We start from the raw sequence: 18554 nt of genomic DNA on the forward strand, positions 1-18554 counted from the left end.
CACAGGAAACAAATTACAAATTCAATTTATACAAGTGTCTTAATCTGAAGACTAAGTCTCAATTAGATCAGTCATAAAAAATTCTTAATATGTGGTATTTACAAATTATATAAATAAATCCTTGATTACTCAAAAAAGTTAATTATTCTAAACAAAAAATGGTCACCTTACTGGGTGTACAAAAATGTTCATTTATTGGTAACATCCCAGTTTGCAGTATAAAACATTTGCATACATTAAAAAGGAGGCCATATAAAGAAATCAGAAAAGTGTGGGTAAAAGTAAAAAACCAATATATATTTATATATATAGAAATGCTTGATAGTTTGAGATATCTTCTTCAATGGCTTTCAGAAGACTTAGAAACATTTTCTACAGTATTTGTCTTGTGGAAAGGTCATTTCAAGAAAGAACAGACAGTGTTACCAAAAGAAACAATTTCATTACATTGCTCACAAATCACAGAGGAGATCATTTGTTTAATCCCAAAAGAGCAGACAGAACAGCATGTCAGTGGCCAGCCACAAGCCTTGTACAACAATTAACTTAAAGGCAACACTCCTGTAACTCACAGACTATACACATCTTGCATTTAATCAGCAACTGAAAGAAAAAGAAATATAGTGAGAGGAGAGAGAGAAATGGATGGCTGACTGATGGTTTTCCAATTACCTTTGATAAAATTAATGCTTTTCTTTTTCCCCCCTTTTCCATTACTATCAACATAAACACCATTAACAACTACACCTACTTATTCCATTTAACAACATATATGTCAGACAATCAGTACTATATGTGATGAACGTACAATAAAAAGTGAGAGGGGAGCAAAGAAACCACTGAAATTCCTCTACAGACGTACAGAAATATAAAGCCATACAGATTTTCAAAGTGCCATGATTACAAGTTCAAGTGACTCATCTTTTTCTCCCCCATACAGCCTGGACCACATAAAAAGGTATTAACTCTAGGAATTATTGGCTTCTTCACTTGGATTGTGAGTCTCCCCTCTAGATGCTTTGGTGAGAATATCCATCCATTTTATTTGCAGCTCCTCGTCATCTGCACTGAAATACATAGTTTGTTGGGACTGAGAGAGCTTGAACACGTATTTTGATTCAAACTTCTCACCAGAATGTGGAAAGTCAACTTCATATCCTGGCAGGGGTATACTGCGTGGAATACGTCCCTCCTAACATACAAAAGAAAAGAAGATGTGAAAACCAACAGTGACCATGAGTGAAAACAAACCATAGAATAGGTTAACAGCATAAGCATCTGCTTAGAAGTCAGAGTAAAACACTTCAGAGTGCCAACAATGTCTAGAAAATTTTGTGATCTACTTGAAGACGAATTAAGTACATGAGTGACACATCTATTTTAGTTTATATCCAGAACATAAGAAGAGCCCTACTGGATCAGGCAAAGGACCCATCTAGTCCAGCTTCCTGTATCTCACAGTGGCCCACCAAATGCCCCAGGGAGCACACAAGACAACAGACACAACCTGCGTCCTGGTGCCCTCCCCTGCATCTGGCAATCAGAGGCAGCTTGCCTCTAAAACCAAGTGCTTATGCTTACCTACTATGATTTGTAACCAGTAATGAACTTTTCCTTCAGAAATTTGTCCAATCCCCTCTTAAAGGCATCCAGGCAAGATGCCATCACTACTTCCTGTGGCAAGGAGTTCCACAAACTAATTACACGCTGGGTAAATAAATTTTTTTCTGTCTGTCCTAACTCTCTCAACACTCAACTTTCGTGGATTTCCCCTGGTTGTGGTGTTATGTGAGAGAGAAAAGTGCGTCTGTCTATCCATAGGCTTATGACCAGCCAATGAGACAACACACCAGGCTACCTGCTCTGTGGGCTGTCTTACAGCTGTCCCCAGGTCCCAGAGTTTAATCCAGGATTTCAACACAGTCTACTACAGTATCATAAATACCTGACTAGCATATCATACTCATCAAAGCTAATGAGTTGCTCAGGAACCACTGGGCAATCTGTTGCTGGATTGATATTCTCCACAGGCTTTGTTGTGCAGTGGCTTCTCTGCAGGCTTTGGTCTTGAACATCATATACTGAATTTATTTGCATTCTGCCTTGAATTTTCAGAAAGACAGGGCAAAATGCATTTTTAATGGTTTGCATGGAGTTTTTGCAATATTAAATATATAAAAAATGGATTTGCAAATTGTTTGAGCCTTGTGAATTTCAACTCTTTTTTTCTAAAAAAAAAAAAAAAGATGTACAACAAATGTAAGGAAGTTTGGTTTAGAAAGGAATGACAATATGTCAGCCTAGGAGACCAAAGGTGCAGGTCCTGATATAAGAACATAAGAACAGCCTCACTGGATCAGGCCATAGGCCCATCTAGTCCAGCTTCCTGTATCTCACAGCGGCCCACCAAATGCCCCAGGGAGCACACCAGATAACAAGAGACCTCATCCTGGTGCCCCCCCCTTGCATCTGGCATTCTGACATAACCCATTTCTAAAATCAGGAGGTTGCGCATACACATCATGGCTTGTACCCCATAATGGATTTTTCCTCCAGAAACTTGTCCAATCCCCTTTTAAAGGCGTCTAGGCTAGACGCCATCACCACATCCTGTGGCAAGGAGTTCCACAGACCGACCACACGCTGAGTAAAGAAATATTTTCTTTTGTCTGTCCTAACCCGCCCAACACTCAATTTTAGTGGATGTCCCTGGTTCTGGTATTATGTGAGAGTGTAAAGAGCATCTCCCTATCCACTCAGTCCATCCCCTGCATAATTTTGTATGTCTCAATCATGTCCCCCCTCAGGCGTCTCTTTTCTAGGCTGAAGAGGCCCAAACGCCGTAGCCTTTCCTCATAAGGAAGGTGCCCCAGCCCCGTAATCAACTTAGTCGCTCTCTTTTGCACCTTCTTGAAGGGGGGCAATATCTAGATTGCCCCCCTTCAATATTGCGAAATCTCAATATCAGCATTCTGAAAAGAGCAGTATTCCGAAGACAGCAACATTCCCTTAAGCGTAATGCAATAGTAGTCACTGTTATGACTCCATTAGCTCATGTGCCCTGAAGCTCCCTCACAACATTCATAAGGGAGTCCATGAATGAAAGCCAGAAAAGAGCATCTACTATTTGACACAAGAGAGGAAGCAAGCATGGAGATGAACGGAGCTGTTGAGCTTACCAGGTTTCCAAATCTGCTCTTTTCTTGTAATTATATTAGCAACTTATTATTCCTTCTCCCTGTCATCCATGCAAGGCTCTTGGGACCGAAATAGATGGGTATATATTGGTTTTCTACACATGGTGTCTTTCACCCCAATTGAGATGGGAAAGCAATTTTTCTGCATATTCTGTCAGTGAACATATTGCCCTTCTTTATCATTTCAGTGTTGACGACAGGGAGAGATCTGAAGATTGCTTTTATTGCTGTATTAATGCTGCATATTTCCAATGAATGTGATGCTCCTCTGAGCAGTCTAGAGCTGAGGAAATCTACTTGTTTCATACATTATCAAAGTACACTCTCAGCAGTTTTACAGTTGCAGAGATCTAATACTGTCAGAGAGTCAAACTTCATAAATCAAATGAAGATTTAAAGTCACGCTGTCGTACTGCCACTGCTCGGGGTGGGGGGGAATGAATGTTTCTCAACATCCATGAACTCTCTGAAAAAAATGTTTACGTTAAAACAGAGGCAAATAAAATAATCATTGTATATTCTCCTTTATGCCAATAAAGGTGAAATGAAATGAAAAGTATATCCTTTAAGAAAAAAAAGATGTCTGCTCAGCTCCCCCACCCCCGCAAAGAACATTTGAAGGCTTCTGAATTAAACTTTTCCTGAATTAAAACTGGAAGGACATAGCACTTTTATAAATGATTTACATTTTAGGGAATGTGAGATAAAGAAAATAGCTGCCCTGAGAGAAAGAAAGTAGTGAAATAAAGAAAAGATCCCACCTCACCCTTTGTATCTCTACACAAGTCCCTAAACATCTAAGTATATCTTCCCAATAACGAACATGACACACATGAACTCTTTTATGTACATATTGCACACACTGTCTACAGGATGAAAAAAGAAGATTAAAAAGGATGAATTTTAAAAAACAGAAATCCTGGAAGTCAATACTGGTAAAATTGACAACTCATTTGCAGTCAGAAATGACTATGTTGACAGACACTGTTGGAGACCTGTTATTGCTTATGTAATGTATTCCTTAAAAAAAGAGAAACAGGATAAAATGCAGTTTAAGGTATTTTAAGGAGATATGAAAAAAGGAGATTATAAGCTTCTTGTAAACAGGAATATTAAAAGTAATGTATAATAGATTGTGCGGGGTGTGGAAATTTGTGGGTAAGTAGTCAGAGACTACAGAACCTTTAGCTTATTCTTCATAACACACTAGCAATTATCTCAAACTGTTTACAAATTATTGTTCTGGCCTATTTCACAATGTGCGTGTGCATGTGCACATGTAGCGCTTGCATGTAAAATCCCAACATTATTACCTGACTTCCTCCTTGAAGGTACAAGACAAGGGGTTCCGTCTTAGGAATGGTAACCCATACTTTACACCAACACTTCCCTTTTTCTTGGAACAGGAGGTGGCTGCTAAAAAGACTGTTTTCTGCTCCCAAAATGCTTTGCTTCTATTGGGAATAAAAAAAAAAATACACGCACTTTCTATTAATTCCAAAGGTATTTACAATTTATTGAAATCTTAACAGTTTATGTTCAAATATTCATTGATGCGTAGACAATGCTGAAGAACTGTGATTACCAGAATATCAGTTTTAAATGTACTGCGGTTTAATTATCATGCTGTAGTTGCTACACGAATGTTCTTGGAAAATTTCACACTAAAATTCCACCTCCACAGTGAAAACTGAGAACAGCAATTAAGATGACACAGCTACTTTCAGGCTTAAAGTAGGTTGGGAGGAGATTGAAAATTAATGAGGAAGCTGTGTTAGCAGAAGTGCAATACTGCTACAAGGACAACCAAAATTCTAGGCTGAAAACAAATTTCTTTTCCCCAGAGCACTGTTAGGAGAGTCCACTCCTATTATTATTTACTTGGAAACAACTCTCACTAAGCACACACATATAGAACTGCTGCCAGACACAGTATAACCAAACTACAGCAGTAGTGAATCATTTGCTATGGAGATGCTGGTCATCTCAAATCGAAACACTGAAATACTGATATGCTTTCCTTATCACAACAGTATCATTAATTTGTGAACACACACATAAATAATGAGATTATACAAAGCTAACACCTTCCTAGAATTTACCAGTTTCTCATTCCCTTTAGCTCAACCTAGCCATTTTGGGGAAAGACAACAGCATATATTCTTAAAGAGGAAACAGGCTTGTATTTCATTGGCTAGGGTAGCAATTCCTGGCAGCCAGCCAACTCCTCTGTGATTTGGCTGGTTTATTCCATAATTCTTTTTTATAGGATGGTACTTAGCTTTAAGGGCAAGAACAGCTCAAAGCAACACAGTTGTCATTTTAAAGTTTCTAGATTTCATTCTTGAGGATGTGGTTTTGGTTATCCAAAACCCCACAGTCATAGTTTCCAAGCGCTCTCAGGGTGGGACAAGTTTAATTTGAATATAACAGTTGCAGACCAAAAATACTGAACAATTGTATCTATTAGTTGTAGTTTATATGAAATAAACACTACTAAAATGCACTACATAAATGGTGGTCACTTGTTCATTATGCTTTTCCAATATTTCTTTCATTATTAATCAGCCTACAAAGAACAAGTCAATGTTTAGACTCTCAACCCATTATGACATTTAAAGAGTTCTAATGATCAATGTTAAAAAAGAAAGAAAATAAGTAGTCTCGTTAACCTAGATTTTGACTCAGAAATTTTTTTATAATAATAGTTACCTGACAGCAAAAACCAATAAAAGTACATGTGGAGCCTATTTATCAGCAGCAGATCCCCAGACCTGCGTTGAGCCAGACTTCGCCCACCTGAACACTCCAAAGGCTGTCGTGTCTGGAGGGCTTTCTGAAGCCCACCAAGGCCACGCGCATCTATCTGCATCCTCTGCAGGCTTCAGAATGCCCTTACAGTCAAAAAACACTACTTCAGTTTCCTGAGGGCTTCCACCGGCCTCAGAATGTCTTAAAAGGCATTTTAAAAAAACCAAGAAGCACTTAAAAATGCAGGGGTTTTTTTGCTAAAAAAAAAAGCAAAAATGCTTTTTTGGCACATGAGGACCATTCTGAAGTCCACAGAGGTCAGGAGCAGACGCGCACAGCCTCTGCAGGCTTCAGAAAGCCCTCTAGAGGCAACTGGAGAACAGCTCCACTTGCCTTTGGAGGGTTTAAGGGGCTCAAACCATGGCTAAATTATGTTATCCATGGTTTCCGGTATCTGCGAGGGGTCCAAGAACAGATTACCTTGTGGATATCAAGGCACCACTTGTAATCTTAAATTAGGTTCACAACGCTGCAGACTTTGTAGAAATGAGGAAGATGCTGTGGTTAAAGTTGCCAAGGACTTTTAAAAACTCTGGCATGAAATGTTTTGAACATAGTCAATAGAAAATAAGATTTCACACGACTGTCACAACAAAATGCAATGGCACTTGAATAAAGAGTGCACGGTGCTACTGGTGCAACTCTCATATGTAGTTCTTTCTGGACTGCATCATCTGGGCACAGCACATCCAAATAGCAACCTCCATACACTTCCAGTTTGCACTTTTAACACTCAGCCAAATGTGCAAAGTATAAATGCAGTGTCTAATTTTTCATACGTCCCCATTGTGGCTTCTCCAATGTGTGCTTTACAGTTCATTCACAATCTACAACAAGCCCTTGCTTCTGCTGACATAAGGCTGGGCTGAATGAAGCCACCCAAGAAGCCTCTTTGAGGAAATTTCCCTATGAATATTAGAGGGGCAAGTATTCACCCACTGAGAGTCTTTAGTGCCCTTCCATTTACTGCACCGGAGTACAGCTTTCACTTCTAGGTTTTCGGTATCACAGAAAGATGAAATCTTCCTCTGTAACACTGGGGTCCTCTTTATAAGTCAGGACTGGAAAACTTGAACTTATAGCAAAACTTATACTTGAATTCGTCTCCTAAAAATCAATGTAAATATACAAAAGCCATACATCAATGTCGTTCATGGCACTTAAAAAAAGGAAATTTTATCCCATAAGAAATGATTGAAAAGGGGCGCAATCCTAACAGGCAGTTATGCCGGCATAGGAGGCCCTGGAGTGGGCGTGGAGTGGGACGTGGGCGGAAGCCATGTCGGTGCATTCAGATGCGCCGACATGCAGAGGCAGGCAGAAACCTCAGCAGCAGCTCCTGTGCCACCACTTGTGTCGGCGTGCTTGTGCCGGCACAAGTGGCGAAGGTAGGCGTGGGGGGCAGGGAGGGGGCGTTTCTGCATGGGGGGAGGGCGGGCGATGGGCAACCCCGGGGGCAAGTGCGCAGGGAGCTGGGGGCGGGGCTGGGACCCGGCAGTTATGCCGGATCCCAACCCCCGTCCTCAGAGAGACCCGAGCGGCTTCCAGCCGCTCTTCTCTCCTTTGACTTGCGCCACCTCCAGAGGTGGCGCAGGTCCGAGGAGACCCATAGGGGCGTGCAGCCCTTACCCAGGGGTAAGAGCTTCCCCTTGCCCCTGGCTGAGCTGCTGCAGCCAACGAACCTGCGTTGGATGCAGCGTAAGCCTCCTGGCTTGCTTGCTCCAGCGCAGGTTTGGATTGCGCCCTAAGACAAGTTTAGGTATCACAGGAACTATTTGCAGAATTAGTTTAGAGAAATGCATTTCACAGTTGAAGAACATCTAGTTAACACTATTTGGTAGGGCACCTACCTCCTCCTGCCTTTGAAAGCTCCAAACCTTATATTAATGGATCTCAGTGTCTACTATAGCACCTCCATTGCATAAAAGTCACATTGAGAGAAACGAAGTTGTTAGTACAGTGGAACCCACTGGTCCTAACTGCAGAGTGTGTATACAGGCAAGAAATCAGCAGCCAAGATGAAAGAATAGATTGTTAAAGAACCCATTTTGGCAGTAGGAATGGAAAGAAGAGGAGGCGTGGCAATACTGTGGTAGGAAAAAAGCTTTGAAGTCAGACCAGTTTTTATTTTATGATAAGGAAAGAAAATGATGAAAATGGTAATAGCTACATGGCTGATCAACTGAACGGATGGGTTATGTTGCTTGGCCAGAGTTTGTACGTATTACATTCCATCTCCATGCACTAAGAATTCAAGAGTTTCAGACTTCTCAGCATACTCAATTTGATTTACTGATAACCAACTTACTGCTTAAACAATTTAAAGAAGTTTATAGTCTGTGTCACTGATCCATGCCAACATCTGCACATAACACTAATAATTCACACATTTGGCTCTGCACACAGAAATACAACTAAAAATCAAAGAGTAATTGCACACACATAGAAAAGACTGAAGACAAGCTGAAATTCACCTGCCATGCTGAAGTCCAAATCCACATGTTCCACTTCCTCATCCAACACTTTGAACAATGAATCAAACTCCCTCTAAGTGTAGCTATTGAGTTTTTATGGTTCAAAACATAATCACAATCCCAGGGTGACCAGATACAATGGAGGGCACAGTGCCCAAACTTTTAACCATTGTATAGAATAGGGGTGTTGAAACCCCAGCCCGGGGGCCAGATGCGGCCTGGGGCAAGCCTCTATCCAGCCCATGGCCAGCCTCTGGTCCACTGAGAGCCTCTGGTCCATTCAACCAAACACAACTGGATCTGCGATCCAGTCATGCCCAGAGTGTGTTCTGAGGGTCGGGGAGGTGGGAGAATGTCAGTCCATTTGAGTGTGTGCTTTATTTCTGTGGTGTGTGTTGGTGCTTGGAGAAATTATAATGAATTTATTTAAATTTTATATTTACGATTTATTTTTTTTCTGGCCCTCAACACTGTGCCAGACATTTGGTACAGCTGTTACCAAAAGGGCTGTTTTGTTTTAGGGGAATTATTACAGTGCCCTTGTTGGAACCTCAGGATCGCAGGCTGGATAACAAGACGGCGCAATGCAGAGAAATTCCTTTTTAGCTTAAAGAGGAGACTGGGATAACTTTTAATAAAAAGTTTAATAAAAAGTTAATAAAGATAACTTTTAATAGAAGATTATAGTTTTATTACAAAAAGCACAAAGGTAAACATAATGCACATGGAAAAAATGATAAGTATATGTTTACTTGAGTCTAGTGTACCTAGCTTTTATGGTGGTTGCATGTAGAGAGTATTTGGTGCATCCGAGGAAATTAGAAAAAGGGAGAGGTTGTAGGGAAGGATTTTGGAGGTCCCTGGTTTGCCAAACCCAGTTGCTAACTAAAGATGGGGAGAGAAGGGGAGAAAAAGGGGGGAAAGAAGGGAAAGAGTGTCAGGCGCAAGATAGTTACCTGTCCTGAAGAGCAGTTGGGAGGGGGGGTCCTGTGAAGGAGACCCTCTACCTTCGAAGGAGAGCCAGAGAGAGAGCATGTGTGGAAAAAGCCCTCTCTTAAAAAGGGGTTTTCAGACCAGAGCTGAGCTCGGCTTGTTTACTGACACCCAGCAAGGCGTTTGGAGTCAGGATGTCCCTTATCAGCAAAATTAATGGCTGGCTTCCTAGCTGGGGGAACTTACACAATACAGTAACCCAGGAAGGCAGTTCAAATTTGCATAGAGTACTTAAGCAGTGATTGAGTTAAAACAATACAATGAATAGGAGACACTTAAACAATGATTTACTATGCCAGACTTCTTCCTCCTAGAGAGGTGGATGTTGTAACCATGAGCTTGTGACTTGGCCAGGGTTTCTTGGAAAAGTGTGCTGGGAGAAGGGTGGCCTGCATGATGTTTTAGTAACATAACCAGATATAAAATCACAACTAAGGAAAAGGGGGATTTTCACGTAACACAGCCCTCTGGCCAAAAAGTTTGAATACCCCTGATATAGAAGAGGGAATTTTGGCAGGTGCAGCCCAACATGGAAGGGTTTTTAAAGCTGTACCTGCCAAAATTCCCTCTTCTATACAGTGGTTAAAGGTACCGGCACTCTGTCCTCCATTGTATCTGGTCGCCCTGCATAATACACATTTCAAGGGATGAAATTTCTGGCAGAAGAATTCTCTAGTGTGCAAGCATTAGAAACAATGTGCACTGACTTCACAGTAAACAGTTTCCTTAAACACGCACGTGCACACAAATTCTGATTGGGTTACTTTTTAAAAAGTTTTTTTTAAAACTTCACTCATACTAAATGGAGTAATGACTGAGAAATGTACAGGGACAGGGAGGATTCAGGGAAGGTGTATAGAAAATGAAGTTATCTGAAAAGAACACATGTCCCTGTAGCACTAACCACACAAAAGCCCTCTGTTAGCTATGTGCAGTAAATGATGAACTACTAAATGATGAATGATAATGAAGGATAGAAGAATGAAAATTACGTGTTTGTGCTGAGGCAATCAGCATTTTAGAAATTAATTAACAAGACATACCTCCATGGTGATCTTTTTCTTTTGTTCTCCTGCAGCGTCGTTGCCTGAGATGTATGGAATTGCTGACGGCGACTGAAAACAGTCCTTACACACCCGATTGTGGCGGCTGTTATCAGCAAGCGTTTTAAATTCAGAACATTTTGCACAGATAACCTGGATTAAAGGAAACAAACCAGATTGTGTAATTCATAAGTCAATACTGGAAACTAAACATCCATATGAACCATTCTGGCCCTGTTAATCCTATTCAGGATTAACCCCAAAATCCTGAATGATAATAATGCAGGCATTTCAGACCCTAAGTCCATGGCATAATCAGTTCAAGACTACTGAAAAAACTCCACAGTCAGGGAATTAGAGGGCAGGTCCTCTCATGGATTGAGAACTGGTTGAAGACCAGGAAACAGAGAGTGGGTGTCAATGGGCAATTTTCACAATGGAAAGAGGTGAAAAGCGGTGTGCCCCAAGGATCTGTCCTGGGACTGGTGGTTTTCAACCTCTTCATAAATGACCTGGAGACAGGGGCGAGCAGTGAGGTGGCTATGTTGGCAGACGACACCAAACTTTTCCGAGCGGTGAAGACCAGAAGTGATTGTGAAGAGCTCCAGAAGGATCTCTCCAAACTGGCAGAATGGGCAGCAAAATGGCAGATACGCTTCAATGTCAGTAAGTGTCAAGTCATGCACATTGGGGCAAAAAATCAAAACTTCACATATAGGCTAATGGGTTCTGAGCTTTCTGTGACAGATCAGGAGAGAAATCTTGGGGTGGTGGTGGACAAGTCGATGAAAGTGTCGACCCAATGTGCGATGGCAGTAAAGAAGGCCAATTCTCTGCTTGGGATCATTAGAAAAGGTATTGAGAACAAAACAGCCAATATAATACTGTTGTACAAATCAATGGTAAGGCCGCACCTGGAGTATTGTGTCCAGTTCTGGTCGCCACATCTCAAAAAGGACATAGTGGAAATGGAAAAGGTGCAAAAGAGAGCGACTAAGATGATGACTGGGCTGGGGCACCTTCCTTATGAGGAAAGGCTACGGCGTTTGGGCCTCTTCAGCCTAGAAAAGAGGCGCCTGAGGGGGGACATGATTGAGACATAAAAAATTATGCAGGGGAAGGATAAAGTGGATAGAGAGATGCTCTTTACACTCTCACAGAACACCAGAACCAGGGGACATCCACTAAAATTGAGTGTTGGGAGGGTTAGGACAGACAAAAGAAAATATTTCTTTACTCAGTGTGTGGTCGGTCTGTGGAACTCCTTGCCGCAGGATGTGGTGATAGCATCTGGCCTGGATGCCTTTAAAAGGGGATTGGACAAGTTTCTGGAGGAAAAATCCATTATGGGTTACAAGCCATGATGTGTATGTGCAACCTCCTGATTTTAGAAATGGGCTATGTCAGAATACCAGATGCAAGGGAGGGTACCAGGATGCAGGTCTCTTGTTATCTTGTGTGCTCCCTGGGGCATTTGGTGGGCTGCTGTGAGATACAGGAAGCTGGACTAAACAGGCCTATGGCCTGATCCAGTGGGGCTGTTCTTATGTTCTTATGGGCTGGTGCAAAAGACTTGTGCCACCCAGCACAATCTCAGAATTGTGCTCTAAGTCTCCTAAAGCGAGGTGACAGCTTCAGCATGTAAGAAATTTTAATATTACTCCTGGAGCAATTTTTCAGTAATTTAACTTATATGGCATGTTCAAGTTTTGAGAAATTCTGTAGGAAAGACAGCGTTCTGCAGAGTAAACAGAAAATCTGTTTCATTAAGTTTCCTTGAAGATTAGAATATTGATATATTAACTGATAATATATCAGTTAATACATTGAAGACAATATATTGATATATTAATGAATGAAGATTTATTAAATGAATCTTCAAAGTAGAAAAATGTACATTTTCTTAGAAGTCTATGTATTTCCCAATCAAATAAATATCTATAAAGTATTAAAACTATCTGAGCAAACACCCCTACCACAACGTTCACAGCAGAGCTGTGCCTGAAACAGACAAGGATTTTAAACCATGGCCAAACATACAAGGAAGCCTGGAAGGTTTCAAGCACTCAGGATGAACATAAAAATAACGCTACTGATCCAGCCCTTTCAACAAGCACATTTCACCCACCGCTTTCCACTTCCCCAAATCTTCTAGATGAGGATGGGATAGTACATCATAGATTATCCTAAGAGTCTGCTTTGAAATCAGAACTGCAAGGACATGAATTCATTGTGGGGTACATTATATTTGAAGATGTCCAATTTAATGGCATGCCTTGTTAAGAACAGCTCAAACGATTCATAAAAGATTGCTCAACAGCAACTTCCTCTACAAGCTCCCAGATGAAAGCAAAGAGATACTTAACCAGACAGATATTACAAATCATTTCCTTGCTCTACACTTCCAAAACACACTACATGCATGAAAGCCCTTCACATGGCTCTTATGCCATGTCCACGTCTTATTGTACAACACCTGTAGTACTTCACTATCAATTTCGACTCAGTTTTTTGAAGCTCTTTTCTTTGCAAAACATCTTGCAAAAAACCTGTTCTGAACATCGGAAAGCCATTCAACTGAAGTTTGATGTACTGATGTTTCAGATATACTGTGAGAGTATGAAGACAAAGATGGCACAGAAACACTAATGTAATGAAATAAAAAGTTCCATTAGCTTTCTTTGGCCTATCTGGACTCAGGAGGGTAATGTAACATCTTTACTACTATAGTTATTAGAAGAATCTAAGCATGTCAATGGTTGAATTTTCCAAGGTACTGAACATTGATTCTTTATCAATGAAGTCAATGAACACAGCACCTCTATTTGTTGTGATGTGCTCCTGACCTTTGTAATGTGTCAAAGGTCAATACTACAAATACAGGGAGCCCAAGGCAGACCAGGAATGCATCAAACTCAAGTTAGATTTCCAAGGACATTTTTCACTTGTGCCTCGTTTCCCTCCCCCCTTTACTTGGAGAAGTTGTATTTATATTTCCTAGTGACTACCCTTGCCTGACTACCTCATCTGGACTTGAAGGGCATGCAACAATTATCAGGACAGCATGCCACTAGAGAAAATAAGGCCATTTAGATAAACAAAGAAATCATAGACTTGAACCTCCAGGGATCTGCCACTAGACAGTAGACACAAAGACAGAATACTTGACAGAGCTTGGAATATTCTGAGGCTGACTCCTCACATGATCAGAACTCCACTAGGTTCGACTGCACAGAGACCATGAAAAAGAACAAAATTTCGCTGAAGTCAATGAGTGTTGGAATAAAATTCCACTGATTTTAATGATATTTACTTCTTTGTTTGTATGTTTAAAAAAAGATGTGCAAATGCCAGATGGAGAAATGTTTTTCTTATTCAGAATCTGTATTTGTCCTAAGTGTGCCATCCATGTTCCTTTTCGCAGTATGATTTCCATTTTAAATTAACATGTCAGACCAGAAGATAAGTTTTGGGCAGTGGATAAAAATAGTGACATGCATACTAAAGTACTCCCTTGTCCTAAAAGGGTTTTAAAAAAAGTAAAATCCTTTTCCTGGCTGAAATGTGTAGACTATTACAACTTGTTCTGAATACAGTACCAACAGCATATCCCCAGACACTGAGTTCTCCCTCCAATACTTACAGCCCCACATTGCTTGCAATGGTGCCGTCTTTTTGTTATAGAGTTAAAGCTTTCACTGCAACTTTTGCAAGCTTGCTTCTCCTTGTCTCGCTTTGATTTGGAAGATTTTCTGCAGCACTCGGGCTGGAATGAAAAATGAAATCAAAAAGGAAGTTAAGCAAGGTTGCTGCAAAACCAATAAAAGGCAGCAAGATGTCAAAAGTAATGGAATCTATAAAGCACATACAAATAGTAGAGTGTTAAGATTCCCATATGCACCTTGACCCAAGCTTTGCCAGCAGTTTTTAGCCCATAACCACTTCTGTTGCCAAACAATTCCTGACATTTCAAGGGAGTGGCCAGGCCAGTCATTAAACAGCCTTTTGCAATAGTTGAAGTTGCTGAAACAAATACTGTATAGATTTTTTAAAGAAGTCTATTGATGTGCTCAAGGTCTCTCTACCCTTCCTGACATCTGAGCTGCTTTTCCCTCAGAAAATACTTCCTGCTGTGCTAGCAAAAGGTGAGATATATACAGGAGGCTACTTGTAAATCCATTAGACTCTAACCAGCGTTAAGGTCCATCAGTCTCTAACTGGAGTGAGACTATGAAGAATTTAGACAAGTTTATTCAAACTGTGGAACTGACAGTAGCCAGGAGATGCACAAACATTTCCTTGACCCTTAGTTATCCTACTGCAATCATTGAAAAGACTCAAATTGTAGCTTGTACCAATGACAGAGTATAAAAAACTATGCTTTGGGCACAGTGAACAACAGATGCCAGTAAGAATATGGTGGCTGCTGTGATGTTAATAGTTTAATAATGCAAGTTAACAACAAAGCAGCAAACACCACTACCACTCAATGGTTATTTAGTTTATATTAACATCCCTTTCTTGAACCCAAAGAGCAAGAAATTAATATTGTACAAAAACCAACGATTAAATTTTATGGCATGAATTACAGATTTTTTGTCTGCTGGTTTTAATTCAAAGTCTGCTGGTTTTTTAATAAGGGCTGGTTCCAACATATATATTCCCTTCTTGATCACTACCAACATCAAGCAGTGATCTCCGTGCGCCCATGAGCCACCATGGATTAGAACAGCAGACTTGTCACCTCGGAAAACCACACCTTCTCCGTGGGGAATAAATCTGCTCCTTTAAAAAAGGCATTTAAACCAGCCATGAAGCTGACGTTAACAAACATTTCTAGTTACAGTTGTTTTAAGCTGCTGTTTTATTTAATGTTTTTATAGCTACCAAAGTAATATGGCATGTTTACAATATTGTATTTAGAATGTAATTGTATCAACAAACACAGCAGGAGCCAAAGCTCTTCACTGCATTTGCGCAACCCTCCCTCTCTTCCACTCCAGCACAAGCAACCAAACACTGGTGGATCCTAGGCATATTGATAAGCCACCATGTCACAACTGCTGAAACTAGTGGGCTTATTTTAAGGAGTTGCAGCAACTCCTGGTCAGGAAATAACAATGTCATGGTCCTACTGCTCCTTCCTGGGAACATTATACCTGTGCTAAAGCAGAATCTCCAATTGCTGAAGGGCAGCTGCTTCATTCTCTTTTCCAACCCCAACTGTATCTGGTATTTGCTGAAAAGGGCAGAGGACAGCACAGTAGCTCATAGAACTACACTGCACAACAATACTGTGGATTGTGTTGTAAAGCTATGCTCATACTTTAGCATATGTGGCCAATTTGCAACCGAAAGCACTATTAAGGTGCTTCTTAGACTGATAGCACAGTGTGAACTGCTATAGATAGGATGCACACATGATTGCAGACAAACCCTCTTGAAAACAATGGCTTCCAAACAATGCATAATAATTCTGCTGATAATTAAGATTTCAGTTAAAATACTTATTTTATTTTTGACACTTTTATAATGCCCTTCCTCCCAGGAGCTTAGGGTGATATAGTTCCTTTTGTCCTCACTGCTTCATAGCTGATGGGAGTTTGAACCTGGATCTCCCGGATCCAAGTCCAAAACCATTGGTCAGAAATGGCTTAAATTAAGCTCAGTCAAAACACTCATCTGAGTAAACAGATACTCATTTGTAATTCTTGCATATTTTGGTACTGGTTTCAGGAGACCTATGGCCTTTAGTTAGCAACACTGATTTCTTATTCATAGAATTTTTAAGGAAACATAGGAAATGTAGCCAGCATAGAAGTCCACATTTCATAAGTGAGGTAAATGTTGAAATTTTACACCAGAAAAGATTGTGAAGAATTTTTTTTAACAGTTAAAAGTTTTTGTAACTAAAAACCAAGGATTATAGACTATGTTAGATAGTATCTAGAATATATTCTCTCTCTCTCTCGTCTCAAAACAAAGCATTTTAACATTTGCTTTAATGAGGCATTAATCTAACTCTCACCCCTCCAGATGTGCTGACATCGGTCCCTGGCATAGATTCCACAGAACTGGTACTTGCAATCTGGGGGGAGATGGAGACAAAAACACTTCAGTGATTCAAGGGTTCTCAATCATATTCATTCCAAAAAGAGAGAATCCTGATGTTACACAAGATTGCTAATACCCAGTACCCTAATGGCTTGATGCTATCAGCCTTGTGCTGTCCAAGGAACAGTTTGGAAATGGCCAAACTGCTTGCTCGCTTGGCCATCTTTGTTTGGGACATATAGTACATTTAAAAAAGAATAAATATCCTAGCGAGTTCTTGGAAAAGAGGTCTGGGTTGCACGGTACCAGTCTACCCAAGTGAACTCCACCACCAAGAGGAAATGTGAATCTGACTTGAGAAAACCAAACCAAATACTCCAGCGACTACACCACATGAAACTCTGTCACACACACCACAGCACATCCACCAACGAAACATAGCCATGATTGCCTGTCCTGCCCATCAAGTGCAACTTCATGAACACACCAGCAGTGCCAAAACCAATGAAGAACACTCAGGGTCTTTCCAAGAAGCTTCACGTCCAAGAAAAAGGCATCCCCATCACCACAGCAATGAAAGGAGGGCAGAGATGTGGGAGGGCACCTGCACTGAATACAATCAAAGCTTTAAAAAACCAGCTGCCCTCAGTGACAAGTTTGGGGGTGGCTCCCAAGCCCTTGGTTGGAACAAACGTAGGGCTGGGACAGTCCAAGGAGGCTACCCCTTTGAATGGGGGAGAAGGACCAGGGTAGAAGGCAACCTCTTCCCCCCTGCCATACCTCCTCATGGATGAAGCACTGGAGAGGGCTCTGAGACCCTCCATGCAACCACTAGCTCCTTCTTTGGGTACTCAATGCCAGCTTTCCCCATGCAGCCCCAGACAGAGCCCCAATTTGGCTGTTGCCATAAATATGGCAAACGGACAGTGTTACAGAACAATAGCATTTCGGTCTAGCATAATATAAAAGTCATGTTTAAAATGCGCAATAGCAGTGTGCAGATCACTGCGATGTCTCTGCAGCAGTGGACAAGTTGCTGAACCATCCTTGCTGCTCAAAATGTACTGGAAATCATGGCTAGAGATATCCATTTGTGCATAATTACTCATGAGAATGTATGGGCAAGAGGATAATACAGTTGACTAAAGGAATTTGAAATCAACACCTATGTGCACAAAGAAAATCAAAGACAGAATTTTATAAAATACAAAATCAAATGTAAAACTTTGCAGGTGTAAGTCAAGGGCAGGAACCATACAATACATTCCAGCACTTACCGATGAATCTGGGATATGTTCATCTTCTTGAGAAAAAGAGTTATTAAAAGCCCTAAATGTTTCACTGTTCTGTTTATGTTTTTCAATTGTTGCTTGAATAACCTGGAAGATGTCAAGAAAAAAATAAGCATAATTAAAAATGGCCCAGTATTTAGGGGGGAAAAAAACTTGTTTAGAAAATAAAAGTCCAACATCTTTTCTGTATCAGTTGAAGATGTCTGAAGAATTTTCCAAGCATGGTACACAAAGGCTGAATTTCTGAAACTAGTGTGTTCTGTAGGAATTAAGGGACCATAATCACATTGCTAACAAATTCAAGGAGTCTAAATCACTACCAGAATTTTGTAAATGAATTTTTGAAAATTTTGTAAATACCTGTATAAATAAATGGGAGGGGTGAAACAGCTGATGTGCAAAAGGGCTATAGCTCAGTTCATTTACATGCACCAGGTCCCTGGCATTTCCTACTAGGAAAAATCCCTGTCTGAAGCCCTGGAGATCACTGCCAGTCAAAGCAGACAATGCCAAACTAAACACAACAATGATCTGACTCAGTACGTGACACTTCCATGCCTTCTGCTAAGACACACAAGATTACAATGCAGAGATACTCAGTTGCTAACCTCAGAAATTAAAATTTTGTTTCCTATGCAGTTTAATTTGCTCAGTAGAGAAGAATACTAAAAATTGAATGAGTCCCATTAT

At 40.6% G+C, this 18554-nt stretch overlaps 1 protein-coding gene across 2 annotated transcripts in view; it reads right to left on the bottom strand.

Moving 5' to 3' along the window:
* Positions 1–208: 208 nt before the first annotated feature.
* FGD3 (FYVE, RhoGEF and PH domain containing 3) overlaps positions 209–18554 on the bottom strand; it is a 53644-nt gene continuing 35298 nt past the window's right edge. Inside the window, exons 12-18 of one of the 2 annotated variants that reach the window (XM_066613943.1) lie at positions 17850–17951; positions 16547–16606; positions 14162–14284; positions 10519–10671; positions 4511–4651; positions 1132–1192; positions 209–603 (exon numbers count right to left, since the gene is read on the bottom strand). In XM_066613943.1, the coding sequence (XP_066470040.1) occupies positions 593–603; positions 1132–1192; positions 4511–4651; positions 10519–10671; positions 14162–14284; positions 16547–16606; positions 17850–17951 (651 nt within the window). In that variant the 3' untranslated portion in view covers positions 209–592. Of the gene's footprint in view, positions 1193–4510; positions 4652–10518; positions 10672–14161; positions 14285–16546; positions 16607–17849; positions 17952–18554 lie in introns of both variants that reach the window. The other variant, XM_066613942.1, reaches the window with a different exon arrangement.

Source organism: Tiliqua scincoides, chromosome 2, assembly GCF_035046505.1.
Source record: "Tiliqua scincoides isolate rTilSci1 chromosome 2, rTilSci1.hap2, whole genome shotgun sequence".
NCBI classification, from domain to species: domain Eukaryota; kingdom Metazoa; phylum Chordata; class Lepidosauria; order Squamata; family Scincidae; genus Tiliqua; species Tiliqua scincoides.